Source organism: Palaemon carinicauda, chromosome 40, assembly GCF_036898095.1.
Source record: "Palaemon carinicauda isolate YSFRI2023 chromosome 40, ASM3689809v2, whole genome shotgun sequence".
NCBI lineage: Eukaryota > Metazoa > Arthropoda > Malacostraca > Decapoda > Palaemonidae > Palaemon > Palaemon carinicauda.
This window is the reverse complement of record NC_090764.1, coordinates 595871-605789: the sequence shown is the minus strand read 5'-3', so window position 1 is coordinate 605789 and position 9919 is coordinate 595871. Positions and strand designations below refer to the sequence as shown.

The 9919-nt window shown below is 35.2% G+C and overlaps 2 protein-coding genes across 2 annotated transcripts in view; both read left to right on the top strand.

The window, feature by feature from the left end:
* The first annotated feature begins 817 nt into the window (after positions 1 to 817).
* Positions 818 to 3060, top strand: LOC137631646 (antifreeze protein Maxi-like). The gene is made up of 3 exons (XM_068363519.1): positions 818 to 838; positions 1747 to 1994; positions 2487 to 3060. The coding sequence occupies exons 1-3, from the start codon at positions 818 to 820 to the stop codon at positions 3058 to 3060; spliced, it is 843 nt and encodes a 280-aa protein (XP_068219620.1).
* Positions 3061 to 8048: 4988 nt separating this feature from the next.
* Positions 8049 to 9919, top strand: part of LOC137631645 (splicing regulatory glutamine/lysine-rich protein 1-like) — a 3031-nt gene continuing 1160 nt past the window's right edge. The window contains exons 1-2 of the mRNA XM_068363518.1: positions 8049 to 8144; positions 8718 to 8747. Coding sequence (XP_068219619.1) covers positions 8049 to 8144; positions 8718 to 8747 — 126 coding nt within the window. The remainder of the gene's footprint in view (positions 8145 to 8717; positions 8748 to 9919) is intronic.

Below are 9919 nucleotides of genomic sequence, written 5' to 3'. Positions count from 1 at the left end.
TATTTAAGGATTTTCTTTTTTTTTTTTTTGCCAAAATGATTGATATATAGATTCAAAATAAAAGAGGTAATTAACATTTTAATTGGAGTTTCATGTACTTTTAATTTCTGTTTAAAGGTTTAAAGGCATCTCATGAATGGCAGAGGCAAGGGACAGTGACATTGTCCTATCTAGCAGGACAGTGCCCTAGAGACTGATCATGTATACATATGATCAGCGATCAAGGCCCCTCTCCACACAAGCTAGGACCAGGGAGGGCCGGGTAATGGCTGATGATAACCCAGCAGGTAGACCTATAGGTAGGGCCAGGGAGGGCCAGGCAATGGCTGCTGATAACTAGGCAGGTAGACCTATTATTATTATTATTATTATTATTATTACTTGTTAAGCTACAACCCTAGTTGGAAAAGCAGGATGCTATAAGCCCAGGGGCTCCAACAGGAAAAATAGCCCAGTGAGGAAAAGAAAAAGGAAAATAAAATATTCTATGAAGAGTAACATTAAAATAATTTCTCCTATATAAACGATAAAAAACTTTAACAAAACAAGAGGAAGAAAAATAAGCTAGAATAGTCTGCCCGAGTGTACCCTCAAACAAGAGAACTCTAACCCAAGACAGTGGAAGACCATGGTTCAGAGGTTATGGTACTGCCCAAGACTAAAGAACAATGGTTGATGTGGTTGCAGACATTACAAGAAACTACCGAGCTTAACCGAGACTCGAACCCCAGTCTGGTAGAACGCCAGGCCGGGTCATTTTCAACAGGCCAATGAAAATAGACAAAAATAAACACAATTTCTTCCCCCTTCATTCTATATGGACTTCCCTCTTCTACAAGTACGTAAGCAGTCCAGTAGAACTTCAAAAGTTCAAAGTTGGAGCAAATGCTTTTTTGTTGACCAGGCGGACATGAGTCTTCTTATAGTTTATTTACGACATATCTGTTTTTGATGTTGTTAATAGTTTATATAGGAAATGTCTGTTTTGACGTTGTTACTTATTTTAGAATGATTTATTGTTAATTTGTTCTCTTCATTTATTTATTTCCTTATTTCCTTTCCTCACTGGGCTATTTTTCCCTGTTGGAGCCCCTGGGCTTATAGCATCTTGCTTTTCCAACTAGGGTTGTAGCTTGGATAGTAATAATAATAATAATGATAATAATAATAATAATAATAATAATAATAAGAGATAAGAAGCAAATACCAGAAGTGGTTTCGGAGAGATGAGCGCTCACTCTAGGGTATTATAACACGGCCTTAGAGACTTTATAGCTTTTCTTACGGGAGGTTGAAGCATTCCTTCCTAGCTTAGTCTATGTTTGATTCCATGGTTCGTCTTTCCTTATCTCAAACTGAAATTCCGGTTCAAATAGTGTCAAACTCTAGTGTACCATCAAGAAAATTATTTCAGTTTGTTTAATTATATATATTTAATTTCTTTTAAAGGCCGCTCATGAATGGCAAAGGCAAGGGACAGTAACAATGGCCTAGAGACTGACCACATGTCCATATGATCAGCGCCCAAGTTAGGACCAGGGAGGGTCAGGCAATGGCCTTACAATTATTCGTATAACTAAACTTCTTATTTTCACCCAAGCTAGGACCAAGGAGGGTCAGGCAATGGCCTTATAATTTGCCGTATAACTAAACTTCCTATCTTCACCCAAGCTAGGACCAGGGAAGGTCAGGCAATGACTTTTCAATTAGCCGTGTATCTTAACTTCTCATCTTCCCCCACGCTAGGACCAGGAAGTGTCAGGCATTGGCCTTACAATTAGCCGTATAATTAAACTTAAACTAGGACCATTATTATCACAGCAGAGGCTCACCAGAACATCAGCCGAGCAAGCCAAACCCTCCACTGTGGTACCTACCCACAGCAGTGGCCTTCCCATTAAACAGCTTAAACTCACGGTAGCAATCTGGGATCGAATTGCTGCCTTGCGAATACAAGGCGAACGTGTTACTACTGAACTAGCCAGATTCTTTGTGTGATTTAAATATGAAATACTTATTAGAACATTTCAAACAAAAGACAAACGAAAGATCAAGAAATATCTCGAAAACGTAAACCAAAAAATCTTAATCTCCCAAGTAGATGAAATATGAAGGAATGGTGGCTTCCTATTGGTGGAGAAGGTGGGCTGCTATTGGTCCATTTGGGACTCGATTGGCCAATCACAGCCCGAGACCTCCTCCATCACCCCAGTTATTCCGACGACTTCATATCCATTAATGTTATCATTATCACATAATAGCAGACAGACGCAGCATGAGAGAGAGAGAGAGAGAGAGAGAGAGAGAGAGAGAGAGAGAGAGAGAGAGAGAGAGAGAAGTCACAGCATCCTAGTACAGCAATAGCAGTAGCAGCAGCAGCGGTAGTATTAACAACAGCAACAGCAGCAGCAGTAGAAGCAGCACCAGAGCAGCCAGAGCAGCTGCAGAAACCCTAACAGCAACAGCAATAGAAGCAACAACAGCAGGTGTAGCAGAAGTAGCAATAGCAACAGCAGCCGCAGCAATAACAGCAGAAGCAGCAACAGAAACAGCAGCAACAACAGCAGGTGTAATAGCAGCAGAAGCAGAGTCACAGAATCCTGGCCAGCAGCAGGAGCAGCAGCAGCAACAGCCGCAGCAACAACAGCAGCATCAACAGCAATAACAGCAGACGCAGCAACAAAAGTAGGTGCAATAGCACTAACAGCAGCAGAGTCACAACATGCTGACACAGCATCAACAGTAGCAGCAGCAACAAAAGCAGCAGCAGCAACAGCAGCAGCAATTGCAATAACAGCAGAAGCAGCAACTGCAATAACAGCAGAAACAGCAGCAACAACAGCAGGTGTAATAGCAGCAGAAGCAGAGTCACAGAATCCTGGCACAGCATCAACAGTAGCAGCAACAACAACAGCAGAAGCAGAAGCAGCAACAACAACAGCAACTGCAGCAACAACAACAACAGCAGCAACTTCAGCAGCAATAAAAGCAGCAGCAATAAAAGCAGCAGCAACTCCCCCTGGCGGAGCCCAGCTCCCACCCTCGAAACCTTCTGCCTGACGCCTTGACGAAGCTCAGCCAGATTAATGAAGTGAGACCGGACTGGATTAGGAGGTGATTCTGCCTCACTAATTAAACGGAGGCGCTCATTTGAGCAGGAGATTACACACGGACGTACGAACGCACGCGTACAAAGGGTCTTCTCCCTCCTCCCCCCTCTCTCTCCCTCCCTCCCTCTCTCCCTCTTTCTCCTGTTATCCAACTGGGCCAGATACTTCCTCTAACGGGAGACGATCCGCTTCGGTGAAGGGCATGAAGGGAAATGACAGAGGTTAAGGGAGGTCGTAGGGAGGGAAGGGGGAGGGGGAGGAAGGGGGTCGTGCCCCAAGGGGGAGGGACATATGTAGGATAGGGGAAGGAGGGGGATAGGGGTTATTAAGGGTTGTTAACTGTAATGGATATATAAGATTGGAATGTGCATGGTAGTATCTTGGTTGCTTAGAGAGAGAGAGAGAGAGAGAGAGAGAGAGAGAGAGAGAGAGAGAGAGAGAGAGAGCTCGTAAGTTGAGAGAAGAAAGAGAAGAACTCGTAGGTTTATAGAAGAGAGAGAGAGAGAGAGAAAGAGAGAGAGATCGTAAGTTGATAGAAGAAAGAGAAAAAGCTCGTAGGTTTGTAGAAGAGAGAGAGAGAGCGAGAGAGAGAGAGAGAGAGAGAGGAGAGAGAGAGGAGAGAGAGAGAGAGAGAGAGAGCTCGTAAGTTGAGAAGACAGAGAAGAGCTCCTAGGTTTATAAAGGAGAGAGAGAGAGAGAGAGAGAGAGAGAGAGAGAGAGAGAGAGAGAGAGAGAGAGAGAGAGAGAGAGCTCGTACGTTGAGAGAAGACAGAGAAGAGCTCGTAGGTTTATAGAAGAGAGAGAGAGAGAGAGAGAGAGGGAGAGAGAGAGAGATATCGTAAGCTGATAGAAAAAAAAGAGCTCGTAGGTTTGTAGAAGAGAGAGAGAGAGAGAGAGAGAGAGAGAGAGAGAGAGAGAGAGAGAGAGAGAGAGAGAGAGAGAGCGCGCTCGTTGTGGTGGCCTGGTAGTATCATCCTCACCTGGTAATGGTCTAACTAGGGTTCGAGTCCCACTCAAACTCGTTAGTTCCTTTGCTCGCTGCAACCTCACCATCCTTGTGGGCTAAGGATGATGGGGTTTGGGGAGTCTATAGATCTACCTGCTGAGTCCTCAGCAGCCATTGCCTGGCCCTTCCTGGTCCAACCTTGATAGAGAGGGGGTTGGGTGCTGATCATATGTATATATGGTCAGTCTCTAGGGCATTGTCACTATCCCTTGCCTCTGCCGTTCATGAGCAATGTTTAAACCTTTAAATTGTCTGCATAACTACAAAATACTTCTTCGAAATCTAATATTTAATTTTCCCTTTTTTCCTTTCCTCACTGGGCTATTTTCCCTGTTGGGGCCCCTGGGCTTATAGCATCCTGCTTTTCCAACTAGGGTTGTAGCTTAGCAAGTAATAATAATAATAATAATAATAATAATAATAATAATAATAATAATAATAACTTTATGAAACCTTATACATTTAGAACAATATCAAATCTAATGAATAACATGATGAAAAAATGCCAAAATTAATGAATAAAATTATAAAAAAATACCAAATCTGATGAATAAAATTATGAAAAAATACCAAATTTAATTAATAAAACTATGAAAAAATACAAGATCTAATGAAAAAGATATGAAAAAATTACGAAAATCTTATGAATAAAACTATGAAAAAAATATCATACCTAATGAAGAGAATTAAGAAAAATACCAAATCTGATGAATAAAATTATGAAAAAATACAAAACCTAATGAATAAAACGATGAAAAAAATACCAATTCTAATGAATAAAATTAGGATAAAAATGAATAAAATTATGAATAAAAATGAATAAAATTAGGAAAAAAATGAATAAAATTATGAAAAAAAAATGCAAAATCTAATGAATAAAATTATGAAAAAAATACCAGAACTTAAGAATAAAACTATGAAAAAATGACAAATCTAATGAATAAAACTATGAAAAAAATATCAAATCTGATGAATGAAACTATGAAAAAATACAAAATCTAATGAATAAAATTATGAAAAAATACCAAATCTGATGAATGAAATTATGAAAAAAATGAATAAAACTATGAAAAAAAATACGTAAATGTAATAAATAAAACTATGAAAAAAAATACCAAATCTGACCAATAAAACTAAAAAAAAAAAAATACATAATCTAATCAACAAAATTTTGAAAAAATCCCAAATCTGATGAATAAAACTATGAAAAAATGACTAATCTGATGAATAAAATGATGAAAAAATACCAAATCTAATGAATAAAATTATGAAAAAATTAATAAGATTATGAAAAAATTAATAAAATAATGAAAAAAATACGAAAATCCAATAAATAAAACTGAAAAAAATACAAAATTTTATGAATAAAATTATGATAAAATGACAAATCTGATGAATAAAACTAATGAATAAAATGATGAAACTACAAATTCTAATGAATAAAACTATGAAAAAAATACAAAAATCTAATGAATAAAACTATGTATAAATGACAAATCTAATGAATAAAACTATGAAAAAAGGACAAAATCTAATGAATAAAACTAAAAAAAATTACAAATTTGATGAATAAAATTATGAAAAAATACCAAATCTGATGAATAAAACTATGAAAAAATGACAAATCTAATGAATAAAACTATGAAAAAATGACTAATCTGATGAATAAAATGATAAAAATACCAAATCTGATGAATAAAACTATGAAAAAATACAAAATCTAATGAATAAAATTATGAAAAAATGAATAAAATTATGAAAAAAAAATACCAAAACTTATGAATAAAATTATGAAAAAAAATGAATAAAATTATAAAAAAAAATACCAAAATCTGATGAATAAAAATATGAAAAAATACAAAGTCTAATAAACAAAATTTTGAAAAAATCCCAAATCTGATGAATAAAACTATGAAAAAATGACTAATCTGATGAATAAAATGATGAAAAAATACCAAATCTAATGAATAAAATTATGAAAAAATTAATAAAATTATGAAAAAAAATTAATAAAATAATGAAAAAAATACGAAATCCAATAAATAAAACTATGAAAAAAATACAAAATCTAATGAATAAAATTATGATAAAATGACAAATCTGATGAATAAAACTAATGAATAAAATGATGAAACTACAAATTTTAATGAATAAAACTATGAAAAAAATACGAAAATCTAATGAATAAAACTATGTATAAATGACAAATCTAATGAATAAAACTATGAAAAAAGGACAAAATCTAATGAATAAAACTGAAAAAAATTACAAATTTGATGAATAAAATTATGAAAAAATACCAAATCTGATGAATAAAACTATGAAAAAATACCAAATCTGATGAATAAAATTATGGAAAAATACCAAATCTAATGAATAAAATTATGAAAAAAAAATACGAAAATCTGATGAATAAAATTATGAAAAAAATACCAAATCTAATGAATAAAATTATGATAAAAATGAATAAAATTATGAAAAAAATGAATACAAATATGAAAAAAAATTAATAAAATTATGAAAAAAATACGAAAATCTAATGAATAAAACTATGAATAATATCAAATCTGATGAATAAAACTATGAAAAAATACGAAAATCTGATGAATAAAATTATGAAAAAATACCAAATCTGATGAATGAAATTATGAAAAAATACCAAATTTAATGAATAAAATTATGAAAAAAATACAAAATCTAATGAATAAAATTATGAAAAAAATACAAAATCTAATGAATAAAACTGAAAAAATATCAACTCTAATGAATAAAACTATGAATAAATGACGAATCTGATGAATAAAACGATGAAAAAAAATACAAAATCTAATGAATAAAATTATGAAAAAATACTAAATCTGATGAATAAGATTATGATAAAAATGAATAAAATTATGAAAAAAATGAATAATCATATGAAAAAAATGAATAAAATTATGAAAAAAAATAATAAAATTATGAAAAAAATGAATAAAATTATGAAAAAATGAATAAAAATAGGAAAAAAATACAAAATCTAATGAATAAAACTATGAAAAAATGACAAATCCGATGAATAAAACTAATGAATAAAATGATGAAACTACAAATTCTAATGAATAAAACTATGAATAATATAAAATCCGATGAATAAAACGATGAAAAACCCTTCGCCTTAAAAACATTTCTCAAATTCAGTCAGAAAATACTATTCGCAGAAACTTCAGAGGCCAAACTTTTATAAAGCTTTCGCAGCACCTTGCCCTAATCGTAAAAAAAATTATTGACATTTTCCTACAAGGTTAGTCATCTCTCGATCTGCGAGGGATGGGAAAATGAAGGAGAAAATGCAGGAAAATGGAGGAAAATTGCAGGAGAATGGAGGAGAAATTGCAGGAGAGAATGTAGGAAAATGAAGGAGAAAATGCAGGAAAAGGGAGGAAAAAATAAGGGGGGGAAATGCTGGAAAATGCAAGAGAAAATGAGGGAGAAAGTGGAGGAAAAATGTAGGACAATGGAGGAAAAATGAAGGAGAAAATGGGGGAGAAAATGAAGGAGAAAATGCAGAAAAATGGAGGAGAAAATGGACGAAAATACAGGAGAAAATGAAGGAGAAAATGAGAAAGTGGTGGAGAAAATGCAGGAAAATGGAGGAGAAAATACATGAGAAAATTAAGAAGAAAATGGAGGAAAATGGAGGAGAAAATACAGGAGAAAATAAGGAGAAAATGGAGGAAAAAAATGCAGGAAATGGAGGAAAAATGCAAGAAAATGGAGGAGAAAATACAGGAGAAAATTAAGGAGAAAATGGAGGAAAAAAATGCAGGAAATGGAGGAAAAATGCAAGAAAATGGAGGAGAAAATACAGGAGAAAATGTAGGAGAAAATGCTGGAGAGAAGGAAAATGGAGGAGAAACTGGAAGAGAAAATGGTGGAGGAGAAAATGCAGGAAAATGAAGGAGAAAATGGAGGAGAAAATGAAGGAAAATAGAGGAGAAAATACAGTAGAAAATGAAGGAGAAAATGCAGGAGAAAATGCAAGAGAAAACGTGGAGGGAAGAGATAGGGATAAGAGAGAAATGTTATAAAAAAAAGAGAGGAGAGATTTAGATAGGTCAAAGGTCAGACTGGATAGAGAGAGATCCTGGAAGTCAGGTATATGGAGGGTTTGAATCGAAATTCTTTCGTCTTATTTCCATTTGACATTTTGGGGAAAATATATAAATCTGGTGTTTTTTTTAACTTGAACTCGCTTACATGTTCAAAGCTTCATATTATTATTATTATTATTATTATTATTATTATTATTATTATTATTAGAGATTCAACCATTCTCACCTTACCTTACCTAACTACAACCCGGCAGTTTTAGCAATTTGTGGAAGTGTGGTTTCCGAGTCTACCTCGCGAGGTACCCCACTCACCAGGGGATGACAGCTCCCTCTCTCCCGTACTTGAGAGAGAGAGAGAGAGAGAGAGAGAGAGAGAGAGAGAGAGAGAGAGAGAGTTGGTGTTTCTTATGAAATAGATATCAGGTTATTACAAATTTTATTCTAGTTACTGTATTAAATTATATTTTGTTTTATTTCAGTAATTATTTATCTTATCTTTGTTATTTTCAGTCTGAATTGTGTTCGTATCTCCAAGTGTTCGTAAGTTGGATGTTCGTAAATTGAATGTTCGTAAGTTGAAAGTTCGCACGTCGAATATTCGTACGTAGGGGACCATCTGCATATATAAAAAAATCCCCCCCCCCAAAAAAAAAAAACTTAAAAAATCACACCCATTTTATCACAAACCTTTTCCCCCCCGAATACCGATAAAGTGACATTGATATCAAAACCTCTTTTTTACTACTTTCACAAAATCACCCCTGATAAAAAAACTTTCCACGAGATGTGATGATGAGAAAGACCCAAGAAGAAGAAGAAGAAGAAGAAGGAGAAGAAGTTAGCCTCGGTGTAGAATGTTAAGTAGCGAAGGACTCCCAACGAAGGACTCCCGACGAAGGACTCCCACCGACTTTGCTAATATTCCACCAACTTGTCCGTTTCTCTCCTCTTGGCAGAATCGTAAAATATTTACAGCTCTTTTTTTTTAGCTTTTGAGTTTTCCTCTCGGCTGGATATCCTTTGATTTGGAGGGGAGGGATAAAGCAGGAGGATAAGGAGGAGGATAAGGAGGAGGATAAGGAAGAGGAAAAGGATAAAGAGGAGGATAATGATGAGGAAGATAAGGATTAAAAAGAGGATAAGGTGGAGGATAAGAAGGAGGATAAGGAAGAAGAGGAGGATAAGGAGGAGGTTATGGAGGAGGAGGATAAGGAGGAGGATAAGGAAGAGGAAGAGGATAAGGAGGAGGAAAATGATCAGGAAGATAAGGATTAAAAGGAGGATAAGGTGGAGGATAGGGAGGAGGCTAAGGAAGAAGAGGAGAATAAGGAGGAGGAGGGGGAGGATAAGGAAGAAGAGGAGGATAAGGAGGAGGATAATGATTAGGAAGATAAGGATTAAAAGGAGGATAAGGTGGAGGATAGGGAGGAGGCTAAGGAAGAAGAGGAGAATAAGGAGGAGGAGGGGGAGGATAAGGAAGAAGAGGAGGATAAGGAGGAGGATAATGATTAGGAAGATAAGGATTAAAAGGAGGATAAGGTGGAGGATAGGGAGGAGGCTAAGGAAGAAGAGGAGAATAAGGAGGAGGAGGGGGAGGATAAGGAAGAAGAGGAGGATAAGGAGGAGGATAATGATTAGGAAGATAAGGATTAAAAGGAGGATAAGGTGGAGGATAGGGAGGAGGCTAAGGAAGAAGAGGAGAATAAGGAGGA